The 18,987-nt window shown below is 38.4% G+C and overlaps 1 protein-coding gene across 1 annotated transcript in view; it reads left to right on the top strand.

Moving 5' to 3' along the window:
- Positions 1 to 932: 932 nt before the first annotated feature.
- The window catches only part of LOC124173174 (DNA mismatch repair protein Msh6), a 54,646-nt gene continuing 36,591 nt past the window's right edge, over positions 933 to 18,987 (top strand). Inside the window, exons 1-7 of the mRNA XM_046552685.1 lie at positions 933 to 1,164; positions 1,249 to 1,383; positions 3,917 to 4,020; positions 5,195 to 5,380; positions 6,019 to 6,204; positions 7,103 to 7,237; positions 17,426 to 17,561. Of these exons, the coding sequence (XP_046408641.1) occupies positions 1,011 to 1,164; positions 1,249 to 1,383; positions 3,917 to 4,020; positions 5,195 to 5,380; positions 6,019 to 6,204; positions 7,103 to 7,237; positions 17,426 to 17,561 (1,036 nt within the window). The 5' untranslated portion in view covers positions 933 to 1,010. The remainder of the gene's footprint in view (positions 1,165 to 1,248; positions 1,384 to 3,916; positions 4,021 to 5,194; positions 5,381 to 6,018; positions 6,205 to 7,102; positions 7,238 to 17,425; positions 17,562 to 18,987) is intronic.

Here is an 18,987-nt window from a genome sequence, read left to right as displayed (position 1 = left end):
TACCATTCCACTACATGGCTAATGTGTCAATGCAGTCAATATCTGCAGTACTCATTGAGAATCATCTTTTCCTCCTCCAAATCTCCTCTAATTAGTCATTTAGAAGCAAGTTTGCTTCTGAAGATGTAGCTTTGCTTTACTTTCTTTAGGGCAAAAATTTTGGTTGTATTTCGCATTTAAGTTGATCATTGATGTAACGAAACGGAATGATTACTTGGCCAAAGGGCAAATGACTTTATTTTTACAAATGTAAAAGCAAACATTAATGTCATCAAATTATGCTTTCTGGGCTATGGGACACTCAAAATCACACTGTAAAGCATTTATTGGCTGATAGCAGCCCAAGTGTGCATCAAAACCCAGCCGAAAAGACCCGTTTGAAAAAAGTCAAAGGCATTCAAACAACATAATTTGAGTGAAGATGGCGTCTGGGACATCAGTACCTGGTGATTATTGTAAGCCAATTAAAACACGTCTAGAAGAGCTGTGAAATAAAAACAGAACTAAGCAGGCAGAATGATATCTTAGTTTATCATTTGATAATGCTGTTCCACAATATCTCTCTGGAAAAAGTTGACTTTTTTGTCATCATTTGAATTAAAAATTGATTTTTATTGGTTAGATGCTCTCCGCAAGTTCCGCCTACGTTTGAACTGAGCTTTAAGGAAGAAATTTTTATACCAAAAAACCTGTTTTAAACATGTAATTTCCTTCTTTAAATGCCTTTTAGACAACCCCTTTCATCTGTAATGATAATTTGAAGAGACTTAGCGGCTTTTATTATCTGATTAGACCCTTTTCATCAATTTTCACGATTTTTTGGGGAAATTTTGAAAGCAAAACTGAAAGCGTTCTGTCAAGTCTCACTGTCGTTTCTGAACGAGTCAAATTTCCCGCCTCAATCAAAAGTAGTTGCGCCTCGAAATGCGACGTTCTCTCCCGCCAAATGTGTGCGCGCGTGTGAATTCGTTCTCTAGTGGGAAAAACATAACGAAAGGTATCTTTGTAACATGTCCAAGAACACCTTGTTTAATTACTTTACGAAAACACCTCCGGCAGCCAAAAAGGCTGAACCTACTGTCACTCCTGATTCTTCTGTTAAATGCAATGGGAAATTGAACGGAACTCCAGTGAGTTCTAAGAAAGGGCGTCCTGAGAAGAAAGGTATACTTCCTGATCTTTGCTGAAGTCGATGTTCATGTTTAGAAAATATTTGATGCTAGCACTTATTGTGTCTACTTTCGGCAGTTCCTGAAGTTTCCCACGATGACGAAGAGGACCAACTTACCGACCACGAAGAAGAAGAGCTCGCTTCACCCGTCAAGAAGAGAAGGCGGATATTAATGGTCGATAGTGATGACTCTGATGACGAGTACAAACCAGGTATTAAGAAGCTTTGTCTTGAAATCTTTTACAGTATTAAACAGATTCCTCTGAATACTAGTCGTACTTGTATTGTGTATTCACTGCTTAACGAATATCCTTCAAAATTGCCTTCCATGTGACATGGTGATTTGTGTTTTACCCACAAAGATGCAGGGTTTTCAACTGTTAATGATGTGTTGTTCAAGTTTCGCTCATGCCTAGAGTATTGTCAGTGAAGAGTATTATCATTGTTGGCCAACCATCGCATGCGTTTATCGAAACGTTCAAACGTGCCGTGGACTGCATCTTACCCAGTACATAGTAATTTGTTTTACTCAAGGAAGGGAGGCTAAAAATAAGTAGAGAATCGTTTTCTCTTCCACGAAAGCGAATCTACATGACTTCTTGCTTAACTCTTATCATAAAAGTTTTACCTAGTACAAGTTCACTGTCTGTTTACTAATAATGGTTCACAGCTTTGATCTACGATTTTCTGTATGAAACACTTTACGCATTGGCTCATTGTCTCTACCTGACCTTTTATCAAAAGTTATCCAAGATGAGGTATTAAATCTCTACCTTTATGAGAATATAGCTGTTCTTTGACGTCCCCTATGTAGCAGTTATCAAAGATCACTTTGCAAACTCATAAAATCATAGAATTAGTATTATAAATAGTTATTACTCCATTCTCTTATTTTGCAGGTGTTATCTAGTTCAATGTAATCATTCTCATTTTATGCTATGTTTGAAAATTATGACTATTGTTGTAGTTAAAAAAATAGGGTTATGAATTTCACATCCATAGGGATGTGGGCGATTGGTGACCCCTGGCAGTGCAAATCTATTATAACCCCCCGTTTCCCCAATACACCCCCAAAAAAATTTGAATTTTGCATTTTGAAGTCTACTTTTTGGGTACTTTTCGTCAATTCCACCGCTGATCCCTACCCCCACGAATCAACCCTACGGAAACATCAAATTAGCAGCACGTGGGGGAGTACATTCACATGATTGATTATGTGTTTCCTACTCTAAGAGCCAGTAGCATACGCTATAGTGAGATAATGCATGCTCTAATATTGTTTAATCATGATTATAAGCTTATATCTTCTCTAAATTGTGTAATGTGCCTCGAAAAAGAGCCATTTTTTCCCGTGACCATGAATGAGTATTTTTTTTTACTAAAAGGAACGTCAGACTCACGATTATTTTTCATCAGGATCTTTGCTTATACATTAATGATTACTTTAAACTGAACCATGAGTCTGTACTCGCATGACCTTTCCCTGTGGATGCTGAGAATGAAAAATGGTACAAGCAAGTTTTTTTGTAAACTTTATTTTTTTGCAGCTGAATTACTTCATGCAGTGAATATTTAATGATAATAGTGGGATCATTATGAACCACTTAGTTTTAGAAAAAAAAATTAAGCCTTTCCATCCCACAGGAATGGATTTATGGATGAAAATAAAAATCACCATGTGTTGCACGTTGCGGCACTTTAGGGGTCACGACCAAATTTCAATTGCTCATATTTCATTAATTGGAGGCTCAAATGTTACACAATTTCTAATTATACCAGAATGTATGACCATGGCAAGTTTCATGAAAATCCGAGTCGGTGAGTGTCATTTGGTCAAAATATTGGTTGATTTGACATGGAATGACCCCAATGTACTGTTCTCCTTTTTGATTTTTCATCGCCTACTCGTTTGCAGTGAAAAATCAGCGGCCTGAAACCTTTAGCGAATATGTTGATGATGCAGGTAAAGAATACTGCTATTTTCAGTAGTTAATCTTACAAGAAATGTATAAGCTATTTTAGTACTGTATTCATGCAGAGTTGATGAATGTTGGCTTTTAAACGTTGTAAACGAATGTTGGGTTGCACCAGCGGTCTAAAAATGGGTCTGGAATTCTAGTTAAAAGTAATTTTTCAAAGAAACTGATTGACCTGCCCTTATGTAGTTTTACCAAAGCAATTTCCTCATAAAGTTAGGAAAAGTCACCAAAGGAAATTCTTCGAAAGTAAAAATAGCCGCTTGTAGACAGTTGAAATTTCAAAGACAGTAAAAATCACAGCATTCTAGTGTTTAATAGCAAAAATAGCTACCTTTAACAACAAATTTAGCTGCTAGTATAAGTATTAAAAAGTTCTGTTTATGGATAGACAATAGGATGTTCTTTCAATGTATGGACACTCGTACATGTGGATAGAGTTCAAGAAAAAAATGCATTCAGAGAGGAGCTAACATTTCCAAAGCATCAATAAACTCACCTTTTTTCATTCTAAACCGGGTACAAAGTCAGGAAATACAAGGATAAAATTATGATGATGTTAAGGATATGAACAAGTTAGTTTCCTTTCATTGCCAGTTTATTTGATTATAGGCAATGACGTAATTAGCGAGATTACTTTTAATCTGGTTATCTCGACTTTTTGCTAGGACAGTAGGTGTGAATGTCCAGCAAGTAGAAGGTAAGAGAGGAGACTAAATTTCAAACAGTAAAAAAAAAGACTGATTATTATATTTGACTGAATTTCCAGGGAAGAAAGATCTCGAAGCGTCAGAATCGGAAGAGTTGTCAGAGCACGAGTCTCCTTCAAGTGAGGAACCTTCGGAAGATGAAGAGGTTTCCACCCCCAAGCGGGTAAGAACCCTTTCAACCTGAACAAGGTGCTGACTATATCTATCTTGCATTTATACACATGTGTGATTCTTGTACAGCCTCCACTAGTTTAGGAGATGGCAAACATTTCAATGCTCAACTTGGATATCATCCTCTAGCTACTTGCCCTCTGCCACCATCTCACTTACCTGGCGTGTGAAACCTTTATCATCTGTATTTTTCATTGCAGTATTGAAGTTTTTGTTTGATATTCATTCTCATTGTACTGTCATTGCTTAAAAATCCACATCTTTTCTCACGCATCATTTTCGCAGTCCTTCAATCTTTGCTTTAGTTCTCTGCCAGTTTGCAAATGCTCTGTGAGGAAATTCTTCCCCCATGACTCTGGGTGCATAGCGCCTCCCCTCTGAGGACTTTTTTCACCGCCTCATCAATTGACCAGTATGACTGTTTCTGGTTTTTTTTTCACAAAAATGTTCTTATTATCTTTGATTTCCCTTCTTCCATTTCCTCTCTCTCCTTCATCATCATCATCATAACTCAATAATCTGAAGATTGGTACGACACATTCTGTTCTCTTATCTGCTAAAATTTCCATAATGACGTATATCTTCTCTTTTACATGTCCTTACTTGTCCTATGTGACTCATTCATTGCCTTTCTTCCCATCAACTTGCCCTTCCACTCTTGTCTCCATGTGGCCTCTCTGCCTCGCTCCTATAAATGCTTCATTCTCACTCACATCACATTCATACATTTTATTTCCATCACTCTTCTGTGGCACTTATGGAATCTTCCACGCTTGACTTCTCTGCTGCCTCCCTGCCATTAAGAAATGTTTTCCATCCGTGGCATCTCTTTCCTTAATCCTTAAAATCATGTGTATGAGGCTGACGTAGCAGCCATCAGGTGAGACCCTTATGGTATTTGGGGGTATCTATTTGATATGTCCCCGAGAGCAAGGAAGTTATAGCATCCTTATTACTCATTCTCTCCCTTTATTCATCTTATCTGTTTTTTTTCATCTGCATTTCAGAACTTACTTAGAGATGAGCTAGTTCAGAATCCTGTGTTGTGTATCAATAAACTGTGATATTGGAAATATATTTTTCTAGTTGAGAGGATGGAAATCACTGCCACATATCCCATTTTAAAGTAGGTATTGCATGCTTAAATTTTTTTCTCTTTCCTTCAGAAAAGGAGACCTGATCGCAAGCAGAATGCAAAGAAGCCCAGAAATGGTTTTGGAAAGCCAAATGGCCACACTCCAACTACAAGGTCTATCATTGTCACCACTCCTCCACCCAGTAAAGCTTCTCCACCCTCCACTCCAGCAAGTACAGAAACCAAGTCAAAGCTGGCCTTATTTGCTGCGAAACAGGTATGCAATGCACAAGCATCTCAATGATAAGTTTGATTCAATTGCAAAATCAAGGGTTGTTGCTTGTCAGGGAAAAGACGAGAGGCATTGGAATGGGAAAAATCAGGGAAGAGTCAGGGAATATTGTCCGTGTTGTCAGGAAAATTCATTTCATGATTCAAGACAATGGGTTGCTGAACTGTTGCCTGGTTGAGGGCTAATATCATTGACTAAGAAAGATGCCTTTTGGAATTTACAAATCTCTTTTCTCTGTAATTAAATAAGCATATTTCATCAAAGCAACCATTTTTTAAGTGTTCATTGTGGGGGCTCTTTGTTTGACTTGGCTAAATCAAGGTTGGCACCATATTTTGACATGGATTGGACTGAAATTCAGTTTCAAGTTACTGTTTTCCTGAGTTGTCATTGTAAAGAAAAAAATTGAAATTTATATAAAGAATTTTTATTTTATCGGCTGTTATTGATCGTCAAAAGTGTAGTGTGATGATCAATAGGGGAGAGAGTGGGAAATTCTGTGGAAATGGAGACTAATGCCTTTGGGAATTTGGGAATATGTATCATAACAACCCTGAAATCATATCTCACGTGTCTCAAGAAATGTTAATGAAAACAGTTGATTGCTTAACGCGTCTTTGTAGACTCTGAATGAGAAGGCAGTGACCACACCTGAGGTGGGTGAAGATGGGAAAACGTGGTCTCACTTGACGTACAAATTCCTTCAGCCGAACCATATAATGGATGCAAACCGACGCCGTCCTGATCATCTCGAGTACAACCCAAGAACCTTGTATGTACCCGAAGATTTTAAAAGGAATCTTACTCCTGTGAGTACAATGGCTACAGTTTTAAAATCATTCTGACTCATTTTGAATAATTATCTATTCTATTTTAAGCCTTATTTCCTACTTAATTTTATTTCCCTCCACCCCAGTCCTGTTTAGCTATAGATTTAACTTCTTGTGGAAAGAATTTATTGTCCATCAAGTAATTGCAAAGTAATTAAGGGTGAGTGGGTACCTAAGTTTTACCGGTTTCTTGATTCCAGTAAACCGGTAGTCTTCAATAAAGAATTATTTTTAACAGCCTATCCCCACTCCTATATTTTAATTTAATCCAAATGTTTTATGCAATGATGTTTTACATTTACTCTTACAGGGTAGAATACATCTATTTTATCAAAAAGCTCAAGATAAGGTTCATTTTCTGTGTATAATTTGAACAAGTGTGCAAACTTGTATTTAATTTTTATATTTAAGAAAACAAACTTATCAGTATTGTTATTCTTAAAAGCTGCAAAATATGTGGTGTTGTTGAATGTAGTAGCTAAAAACCTTTACTCTGGATATTTATTTGTAAACCCCATGTATCTTGAAATGGAACTGTGATATCATTTGTCATTTGGGTTTATCTCAAAATGTTGGTAAATGGGCTTTCTAAATTTCTCACTCGTACAATATTATTTATTTGGATTCCTCAGGTTCTAATGTTGATGTTGGAGTTTTCTCTGTTTTTTTGCTTTAATTGACATCTGATGCTACATATTGTGTAATAATGTGCACAAAAGAAATGGATTCATTTAATTTCACCTCCTAGAACCGTCTAGCCCTTGGTTATAACTTAATTATGTATATACCTACAGATCTTGGATTGAAGTGGTTTGTGTGGGAAGCATGGTATGGAATGGGTTGTTGTTTTTTCTCTTACTTGATTGTTTGCCTTCAGGCCATGAGGCAGTGGTGGGAAATCAAGTCCCATCACTTTGACTGCGTGCTGTTCTTCAAAGTCGGGAAATTTTATGAGCTCTACCACATGGATGCTGTCGTTGGCGTCAATGAGTTGAACATTTCTTTCATGAGGGTAAGTAAAACTGTCCACTCAGTTATCATTCATTTCTAACATCCTAAAGGTAAAATTGTTATACATTGTTGATGGATGTGAGTGGAGTGAACCAAATTAGCTAATTTGGGGATACAGAAGCATTGATTTTTAGAGATACAGTGAAACCTCACATTAACGAAGTCCCGCTAAACGAAGAACTCTGTTCAACGAACAAATGCTATTGGTCCGGCCAATTGCCTATGTAAACACAGTAGTGAAAAACCCTGATTAAGGAACTCCTCTTTTACAAAAACTCCCGATCAACGAAATGAAATTTTGGTGCGATCGAGTGAAATTCACCTCTCAATAACCAATTTTTCTGGTTAAATTTTTATTTTCATATGAATAATTTAATATTCGTAGCGTTGGAGGGCCAATCAAAGACTTCCACTGAATAAGCCAATCAGAATCGTTGTTATTAACCGTAACCATAGCCTTCCGTGGTTTGTTTCCGCCGACCCTTACCTCGCGGCGAATTGAGAAAAATGTTAATGCTGACTTTCGTAAATAACTCAATTTCCCAATATTTACACGCTCAAAGATATGATAGCTAGAGCTATGTACTTCGATCACATTCTTTTGACGGTTGTTTAAGATACTTTACAGAATTACAACGTGTAAATTCCGAGAAGCATTTTTTTTCACTCGCCGCCATCTTGGATAACTTCTTTAAATTACGGAAGATACAATGTGTGCACTAGAAGATGAAAGCCAAAATTTGCCTCTCTTAATTATCTTGAATATGACTCTGTAGTAACTCTTGTTTCATTCACATTGTTTATTTCAATATCATCTGAAAATCAGGAGAAACTTTTGCATTTGCCGCAATCTTGGATAAAAAATATTCGCACTTAAGAGACGAAAGCCAACATTTTCCCATTGATCTAGACGTTACTTTAATTAAGTGCTTTATACTAAAGGTCAGTCTCTGTCATACGATTGTAGCGATGTCCTAACGTGATGTGAAGCGGTGTTGATTTTCTCCAGAGGAAAAGGTTTGCGATGGCCGTCGATTGTTGCATGAAGAAGACGACAGTCGTAATTAAGTATGACATTCGGTCATAATACTCTAGACAATTCTTGCATCATCATCATCACTGGTCAACAATCCTAGGATTGGTTTGACGCAGCTCTCCACTCAGTTCTCCTATCAGCTAATCTTTTCACTCCTACGTATTTCTTCTCTTTCACATCTCTCTTTACTTGTTCCATATATTTTGTTCGAGGTCTTCCTTTTCCATTCTTGCCTTCCGTCTGTCCTTCGACGATTGTCTTCATCAGGCCATCATGTCTCAAGATGTGGCCTATAAGGTTGTTCCGTCTTCTTATTAAGGTTTTCATGAGGCTTCTCTTCTCTCCTACCCTTCTTAGGACTTCCTCGTTACTAACTCGGTCGATCCATTTGATTTTCATCATTCTTCTGTAGCACCACATTTCAAAGGCCTCTATCCTTGCTTTCTCCGCTGCGGTCATTGTCCATGCCTCACTTCCGTATAGGAGCATACTCCAGATGTAGGTTCTTATAAATTGTTTCTTTACATCCATATTTAAGTTTCCCGCTGTAAGCAGGTCTCTCTTTTGGTGGAATGCTCTCTTCGCCTGGGCTATTCTGCTGATAATTTCTTTCTTGCTTCTCCCGTCACTAGTTATCTTGCTTCCCAAATAACAGAATTCATCCACTTCTATCAGTTTTTGCCTCCCTATTTTAATGTTGGTCTTGACTTCTTCTCTTCTGCTGCATACTAAGATCTTGGTTTTCTTCGTGCTTATTTTCAGTTGATATCTACTCATTACCCTACCCATATTAACCAGAACATTTTTCAAATCCTTCTCTGTTTCTGCTATAACGGCTATGTCATCGGCAAATCTTAGCATGCTTATTTTTTCTCCATGGATATTCACTCCCAATGCCTTTTCTTTGATTTCCTTAATGGCTTTTTCAATGTAAACGTTGAAAATTACGGGTGACAATGTACAGCCTTGTCGCACTCCTTTCTTAATTCTTGCTTCTTCACAGCTGGGCCCTGATTTTATCACGGCTATTTGGTTTTTGTATAAACTGTGGATGATTCTTCTGTCATTATAAAGAACCCCAATTTCCTTTAGGATTCCAAGCATTGTGCTCCAATCCACGTTGTCAAATGCTTTCTCTAAGTCCACAAACGCAACGAATGTTGGCTTGTTCTTTTCCATTCTCTTTTCTATGAGCAGTCTTAGGGCCAATATTGCTTCCCTTGTGCCTTTGTTTTTCCTGAATCCAAATTGGTCCTCATCCAAGTACTCTTCTGCTTTTCGTTCTATTCTTCTATAGATGATCCTTGTCAGTATCTTTGATGCATGTGTAGTAAGGCTTATGGTCCTAAAATCTTCGCACTTCTCCGCTCGTTTCTTCTTAGGAATAGGGATTATAATGTTCCTCTCGAAATCCTTTGGTATCTCACCTGTCGTATACATTTCACTAATGATTTTGTATAGCTGGCTCAACGTCTTCTCTCCTGAATTTTTGATTAGTTCTGCAGGAATGTCATCAATGCCAGACGCTTTATTTATCCTGAGGTCTCTTACAGCCGCATCAAATTCCGATCTTAAAATTGGGGCTCCCATGTCATCGGCATCCACTTCCCTCTCGTTTTCGATAGCATTCGTTCTGAGGCGACTTCCTTTGTACAAATCTTCCAGATATTCCTTCCATCTCTTCCCTTTTTCTTCGTTTTCAATCAATAGTTCTCCGTTTTTGTCCCTAAGGGTATTACATCTTACGCCCCTTTCCTTAAAGTGGTTCCTCACTATCCTATAAGCGGCCTCTACTTTTCCATGTTTAAGATTGTTTTGCACGTCTTCGCAAATGCTTTTCATCCACGTTTCTCTAGCCTTCCGCGCTTTACGACATATTTCGTTCCTTATCCTCTTGTAACGATTCTGTCCTTCCTCTGTTTTCGCAGCCTTGTATTTTCTTCTTTCTTCAATGAGATCTAATACTTCCTGCGTGATCCATGGTTTTTTCATAACGACTCTTCTTTTACCAAGAACTTCCTCAGCCGCTGCCTGCAGACCACTTCTAATGGTTTTCCAACTCTCTTCCATTGGTTTGTTGGTCGGATCCTCCCCTATTTTATTTTCTACAGCCTCTTTAAAAGCCAGTTGATGCTGAACCTCCCTCAATTTTTCAACCTGCCATATGTTTTTCACGGCTTTCTTCAACTTTTTAAATTTAAGGTGGCATTTCATCATAACTAGGTTATGGTCACTATCGATATCTGCCCCTGGATAGCTTTTGCAATCCTTCACCTGGTTCCTGAATCTTTGTTTCACTAGAATGTAGTCGATTTGGAATCTTCTACGGTCTCCTGGCATCTTCCACGTGTATCTTCTTCGCAGGGGATTTTTGAATAAAGTGTTAGCAACCACTAGCCTGTGCTCCGTGCAGAATTCAAGTAGCCTTTCTCCTCTTTCATTTCGGTTACCTAACCCATATTTCCCAGTTATTATTCCGTCTTGACCTTCGCCGACGACAGCGTTCCAGTCCCCTAAAATAATAAGATTTTCTTCCCCTCTTACCTGCTTGATAACTTCCGCTATATCTTGGTAGACATCTTCTACTTCTTCGTCTTCATAATCTGACGTAGGCATGTAAACCTGTACCACTACAGTAGCTACGGGTTTAGTATCTATCTTCACCATTACTATCCTTTCATTAAACTGCAGGTAGCTTTTAATACGCATCCCGGCACTCTTTCTAAGCATTATGCCTACTCCAGCATTACCATTTAGCGATCCCGTGTGTATCATTCTGTAGCTTCCACTCCAAAAGTCTCCTTCCTGGGGCCACTTCATTTCGCTGATGCCTAATACATCGAGGTTCATTCTTCGCATCTCCACCTTCAAGTTCTCTAGCTTACCGCAGGTACGAAGTGATCTGACGTTCCATGTTCCTATCCGTAACATTCTATCTCGTTTGACCGATGTACCCTCTCGAGTAGTCCCCGCCCGGAGATCCGAATGGGGGACTAGTTTACCTCCGGAATATTTTACCCGAGAGAATTCCATCATGTCATTAAATAAATTGAGTGGAGTAGCTGTGACTCCTCGGGATGATAATGTGGTGGTTTCCCCTTGCCTTCCACATCGCAGTACTACAGCCGTTAAAGTAAATGTTACCACGCCCGTAGTGGAATGTGTGTCGCTGTACCAACCAGTATGGTCTCCACCTTCGCACATGTGAAGAAGAGCTGCTGCCCTCTCCCCCGGGTGATGAGAGGCATAATTATTGGCGGCCCCCAGTCGCCAAGTCACGGTATCTTCACAGGTTTTGGTATCTTTTAAATGGACTACCTTACCCAAGGGTAGCCCAATACCCCCTCAGAATACCGCCGCTTTTTGTCCACGACTGCTTATTCGACGAGAGAACTCGCTTATCTCGCAGCTGCATAACGGTCGAAAATTGTTAACGCCGCATCCCAGGGGCCTAACCGAAAACGCTCCAATACCAATGCCTTCAACTATCTTTCTGGAGCTGATCCCCATTTCAGGGCCCATCTTGCAGGAGCAAGCAAGAAGTTGGGAATGGATAGCCGAATAGAAACAGTTCTAAGGACATATTTAATGCTCACAAAGTGTTTTTTTTATAATTTGCTTCCTGACCGTACTCTAAAGGAATAGGCGGACCGCTGGGAAAAATGAGCAAAGAACATTTTATAGAACTCCTATGCACCAATAGTGATGGCTGGGAGAAGTTACCGTATATCTCCGAATATAGTCCCCCTCTGAATATAGTCCCCCCCCCCCCCAATTTTGAGACCTCAGTTTTGAGAAAAATTTTAAAATGCAAAGGAAGGCAATTTTTCTGTGGTTAGCAAGTTAAGATTCTAGAGTCGATAAAAACTATTATTTTCTGTGAAGATTAAGAACAAATCTGTTCACATATTTTCCATCACAACAAAATAACTATACCTAAAACATGTTGTGATCCATTGCATGTATCAGTAATTTATAGTTCCTTAACCAGATGTAATGAAGAAATGAGAAAATTTTTTAAGTATCCAAGGCAATTGTATTTTTTTTTAATATTCACATATTATTAATATTTTTGATTTCCAAATGACTACAGACAATGTCTACATATCAGCTTTAACTTAAAGCCCATAAACAGCATCACATTTGCCCCTGAAACACACTTAGATCCAGTGTAACACACCCATCAAGTCATCACAAATCCAAGTGACTAGAAGAATTTAGGAAATCTAAATAAAATTGTGTTAAATAAATTATTAATATTATAAAATTATTTCCATCAAATGCCTGCTAAGCAAAATAATTAAACTACAGGACTTACAAATATCAAGGTAATAAAATTAAGGAATAAACTTTTTCCAACAAACATTAAAACTGAAAAAATATATCAATTTTCAATGCCTTGTCGCGAATCATTGCATAAGTTACACAAAGAGCTTATGCTCCGCATTTGCGCACAAATTCAGTAGGATTTTGCGCAGAAAGAATGCAGCTTATTCTTTTCGGTAGCTCAGCCTTTTATTTTTCTTTACTTTAGAAAGGCACGTAAACTAGAACAACAATGGTGATAACAAACTGTTTACAAACATCAACTGTTACTATATCTCCAACACCCCCACTTAACAGCTTATGTCGTCAGGCCCATTCCATTCCTTAATTCTTCAAATTATATTTTTGGAAGTGGCTTCGTCAGTGCATCAGCAATCATGTCCTCACTCCTGCAGTAAACAAGCAGAATAACATTATTTTTCATTAAATCTCTTATAAAATGGTGCCGGACATCGATGTGCTTCGTTCTGGCACTAAATTTTTCATTTGAAGCTATTTTTATGCATCCCTGGTTGTCTTCATAGATTATTATTGGTTCATTCCGCACTTCCCCCAGATCATGCAGTAATTGTCGTAGCCAAACACCATCCTGACTGGCAGATGCTGCAGAGACATACTCAGCCTCTGTTGTAGACAGAGCGACAGAAGACTGCTTCCTGCTGGACCAGGAAATTGCACTGTTTCCCAACTTAAAAATATATGGACTTGTAGATTTCCTATCTTGTATATCTCCACCCCAGTCGGCATCTACATATCCGGTCAATTTAAGATCTTCACAGGCATAAATATTCAATGCCATATCACTGGTTTGCTTGAGGTAACGCATTAGTTTCTTTAAAGCTTCCCAATCTCGCTGTCTGGGATTACTAACCCGTCTGCAGAGAATACTGTTACTATATCTCCAACAAATTCGACGATATTTTCCTCTAATTCTTTGAATCTGCCGCATCGAGACCTGCGAAATGACTTCCGCGATGGTGAAGAATCTGAGCTTTTCCCGGTGAATAGCGTGGATGAAAGCTTCTCTGGTTTCCAACCGGGTCAGGGTCTGCATTGGGACCGTATAACTAAAGAAGCCGTGGAGATCCATCTTCACCCCAAAAATATAAATAGAGATCGAGGACTGCAGCTAAGTAGCGCTTGGAACCTGGCATTATATAGGACGAGGAAGGAGGAAAAATCCCGGACCAATCAGAGACCACCTAGGTGAAGGAGGAGGGTATATATATCGAAACACCGCGACAACGGCATCATCAGCCCTGAGGATGTTGGGAAAGTCTCCCAACGAAACGTCGGCCTACACCATGCAGACCCTGACCCGGTTGGAAACCCGAGAAGCTTTCATCCAGACTTCCGCGATGTATTAGCGCTTTGCAAGCGAGGTAACTTCTATTTCCAAAGACTTTCTTTCCACGCCAAATTTTTCAGCCGCCATATGAATACTATAATTTACGGCGTATTCTGCAACGGCTATTTTTAAATTGGCATCAAAACTCCATCTTTGATGGCTTCTAATCTGCTGCAGGATTAATCCTCATCTTTCTACTTGATCCATCACCTCACTCTTGAACGTAAAATTATTTTTAATAAAGAAAATATCGCGGAAATATTTGCGAAACGTTATGTGACGTAATTTATCGATCCTACTTACCATGGTGAATTGAATATATTCCTCAATAAATTGATCACACTTTCGATGCAGGGTCGCTGGATCTTGATCAAATGCAGTAATGCCAGCGCTTCTGGTTTAAAGTCGTCGATTCTTGCGCCTTTTCAGAAACAAATGCATCACCTGTTGCGCATTCTTGTTCTGTGAAGGCGGTAAAGGCAGTGGTTGTAAACACGAACCGCACGGACGTATAGTAGCTACGGACGCAATGAAATGCTAAATCGTCACAAAATGTTCACTTTATGTGTTTATTTTTCGCAATGATTAAAATCGTGTAACTATTAAATGAGCGACGGGTACATATACTATTGATTCAATTCCTAGTGTTCAATTAATGTAATGATAGTCTGTGTTTGGTTTTGATTTTAATTATTTGCTGTTTTGCGTCATTAAGTGATCAGTGTCGATTGGATTATTCTAACAATACTCTTCAAAGAAAAATTAATGGCTACCCGATGGATTCCGTGAAAACACATATTCGGTATGCTATTAGAATCGGAAGAATCGTATCTTTACAACATTTGTGGTAAAAATTGTCTTAATTTCCAGTAAAATGTGGCAGTATTTACTCATATCTCCGATTATAATCCTCATAAATATACTCAAATGGAAAGACTACGAGAACATTAGCCGTTATGCCGTTATTTATAACTTGATGGTCACCTTTAGTATGCTAAACTGGATTACACTCGATTATAGTCCCCCCCCCCCTTGCTTTTCCTCGGCCATTTTTGGAAAAAAAGGGGGGACTATATTCGGAGATATACAGTACCTCCATTTTTTGTGGGGAAGTATGCGAAACCCCTCTGTTTTAAGAATGATAAGAGTCGGTGGTGTATCCAGGAATTTTGTTCGGGGGGGTTCAAAACATGGGAGGGGGAATTTTTTAAAAACAGGGTACTGACTTAGTACTACTAAGAAGAGAGTTTTAAACCAATTTTAACGCTCTTCATAATCGAAAAAACTTCATTTTTCAAAGAAATATTTTGTACCCCCAGATCTCCCCCCTGGCTACACCACTGGTACAGTCTAAACATGCCATGTTTATACTGGGCTACTGGTGAGAGTGATGCCTCACCCCTGTGGTAGCGGAAAAAATTCATGAATGACAGAGGAATTAATTCAGCGGTGGTTGGCAGGAGTTGATGCACTCATGGGGAAAGTAGATTTCTTCTTCGATTGCTGCACGGGCCCCAATATAGGTCTAGCAATAAGAAATGTGCGCATTATTTTCTTCCCCTCAACTGCACCAGCTAATTTGCAACCTCTCGACCGAGGGGTCATTTCTGCAGCAAAGCGGCATTACCGTTGGATTTTAGTGGTGTTTTTGGTTTGTCGAATGGATGTAAGGGATTGGCGACATTGAAGAGGACCATTTTGCAGGTAATGCAGCGGCTTTGCAAAGCTTAGAAGCGCGTCGCACTTGTCACGATATTTAGTTATTTTGCAAAAACCGGGTTTGCAGTCAACAGCATCATCATCGTGACTTATTTTACTTTGAGAACTCATGCATGAGGCCTTTCAAGCTGTTTTGTTATTGGCAGTTGTCTATCCGATTCGCAGTCAACTGCGACCACTTGATGGAGAGTGATGGCGAAATCTGTGAATCCTGGCAGGGTCTCTCAAAAGACATGAATATTGAAGGTTCGTTTGATGAGTTCACTAGAGTAGACTAAAATTTAGTTATCCGCGAAGCCAGTGAACTGAGGGTTGCAGAATATGATTTCTCGAAAGCTCATTTTTCAAAATCGTGACGTATTTTACTTCGAGAACTCCTGCATAAGGCCTTACAGGATGTTTTCTTATCGGCAGTTGTCTTTCGGGAATACGATGGAAATGATGCTAGTACAATGATTTAGTTACGAAGCTCGCAACGGTAAAAATTGCAATGGAGTATTCTGGATTCGACTACAATAAAGAAATGCTGCCACCCACTGGGCTTCAATGGGTCGACGAAAGTCACAACTCACGTCGCAATGGTAGAGCGATCTAAATTTGATGATGAAGCTATAATTGACGCTGTAACCTTAAATTTATATTAGTAATGGTCAAATGTATCGAATTCTTTATTTTTCTGTGTAAACTTCGCGAATACATATACTCTATTTCAAATATTGAGAATAAAGGGATAGCCTTGCGCACACTGCTACGCTGCATACATTTTTGAAAACCTATTAAAAAGCACGCGAAGTGATAGAGTAATACGAACTGAGGCTTCCTAAATGTGGTCTATTGCCCGCGATTTGCATTGCAGTTGAAGAAATCAGCACTGTTTTGAAGTATGCGAAGGTAGAATGAAGATAATGCATGCAGACTTGCTTTAATTTCCGTGCCCCTAGGATGATGCAACGTGCGTATCCCCTCTGGGGAACGAAGTCCGAGTGATGATAGCAAGAAAAATCAAGTGATGATAGCATTGCATTCATAGCAACAGCTGTGATCAGCAGGTGATAGAACAAGATGCTGAAACCCGGGTCGTGCTATTTAAAATAAAGTGTGGAATAAAACAAAGTAATTTTTTTTTTATTCTATAAGTTTTTAGATTCCATTTATGTTAGGTAATGATACCCTTTCAATATTTGTTATAATTGATATTTGAATCCATTATCATGAAATACTGGGGAATATGTTCTGCTGCATTTTTTTGTAGTTGCATCCTAACCTTGGGCATAGGTACTATAACAGAAAAACTGTTTCACTTTTCATTCAGTTAATTTATCACTTAGTGAGTTACAATTTACAGAGCTGTCAGTAGGTGCTGGACAATGTCATTATGCTACAACAGGGGGGCATATATATTCTTTAATGTGATTACCTAACCCACTCAAGCTATCCCCTTTTCTTTTCTTGTGAGGAGGACATGTAATCTCACAATTGAGTCCCAAAAATCCGCCCTCTCCTTCCCGCCCTCCATCCATTCTACTCCTGATTCCCCTGCTTATTACTTTGGATTAGGATTACTTCGTTTTGCGCATGGTGACGGCCGTGCAAGTTGAAATGTGTGGTATACATAGTGATAAATTTTGTGGAAAAGCTCAACAGTTATTCTATTATGGATACGTTTCTCAGCATACAGCCCAAATCAGTGGATATTATTGCAACGAGACTTCCCCTGATGTGAGCGTAATCTCTATTTATTTAAAATGTAATTTTTGCAGGGGGAATTTGCTCACTCTGGGTTTCCGGAGATTGCGTACTCTCGCTTTGCTCCCTTGTTAGTTGAGAAGGGCTACCAGGTGGCTCGTGTGGAACAGACGGAAACTCCAAACCTCATGGAGGAACGGTGCAAAACAAGTAAGTGTGACACATCTTCAAATTTCTTCAGTTGCATATTATCAAAACTTTATGGTTGAATCAGTTCATAATTTTCTTTTGTCTCTTGGGAATGGGTTAGGTTACCCAGTCCTCTGTAAAACTGGGGAATCTCAGGCTATTTTCACTGGAAATATCTGTGAAATATCCAATTGATTGTAGAATATTCTGTGGTGTCAGTATAAAATACAACAAAGAAAGTATTGTGGCTTATTCAGCTGGCTGCCTTTTTTAATTGCCCATTTTTTGACTTCTTTTGTACTCTTGTATTCACCAAAAGCTGGTAAAATGTTTGTACATGAGCCCATTGTGTTCTTATTGGTCATAGGTCAGTAGTCAGTGTCATTAAAAATCGCCTTTATTTTGCTGGTAGCAAAGTCAAATTTTTTTTGGCACTTCTTCAATTTGTTGGTGTAAAATGTTAATCTGATAACTGACATCTCAAATTTTGATTTTTTTCCTTTTGATTTCTCTCCTGTGATGAATATGTTGAGAAAAGTCCATTCCCTCAGTTATTTTAGTTGTTGATCCTTTGATATCAATGTTATTAATTGCAAATTCAGGCTGTAATATGTATAATGTTGTTCCTGAGAACCCCTGAATTCTATTACCTGCATCAAAGAAAGGATAAATATGTAGTGATTTATTTCCTCTCTAAGTATTTTAAAATTGTATTGAGGGAAATATGAAATTGACTCTAGAATTTTTTTGTGTCAATGTATAAAACAGCAACATATGGAATGTGCCTCTTAGTCAGTTGCTTAGTCAAATTGTGCTCTTGCTGGTGCATTTTGCATTTGCTATAAGTGAGTAAAATGTTTTCTGTATGAGGACATAATGTTCTTTTGGTCGTATTGGGTAAATTGGTGGCTTGTAGAATGTGCCTTTATGGCAAGTTGACAAGTCAAATTTCCCTTGCATTTCACATTTTTTAATCACTAAGCAGAGTACCTGCTATGTTTTTGTATTCACTTAAATTCTGTTTCTTTTTTCCTTCATTCCACCCGGGAAGATTAATTTGGAATAAAGATAATTCTTTCATGTTTTTAAGTTGTTGATCTTTATATTTCAATGCAATTGATGGCCAAGTCTGACAGTAATAGTGCCTTATTCCCAAGTCCCAGCTTGATGATATTACATATGTAAATCCAAGAAAAACTAGTGATGTGATTTTTTTCAATTCGTAACTTTAGTATTTCACTGTTTTTTTGGTTGTTTTTCTCCTGAACAAGTTATTATAAATGTTAAAAAATAATCCTTTAGTAGTCCAAAAACCTACCAAGCATTCTCATCTAATTGTCAAAGAAAAATCATCAATTATTCTGGAGAAATAAAAACTTTATCATATAAACCTATACATATTTGTGGATATTTCAAAGTCCCAGCTAATGGACACACTGGTAGTGGT

Source organism: Ischnura elegans, chromosome 1 (assembly GCF_921293095.1).
Source record: "Ischnura elegans chromosome 1, ioIscEleg1.1, whole genome shotgun sequence".
NCBI classification, from domain to species: domain Eukaryota; kingdom Metazoa; phylum Arthropoda; class Insecta; order Odonata; family Coenagrionidae; genus Ischnura; species Ischnura elegans.
This window is presented reverse-complemented; position numbering and strand designations above follow the sequence as displayed.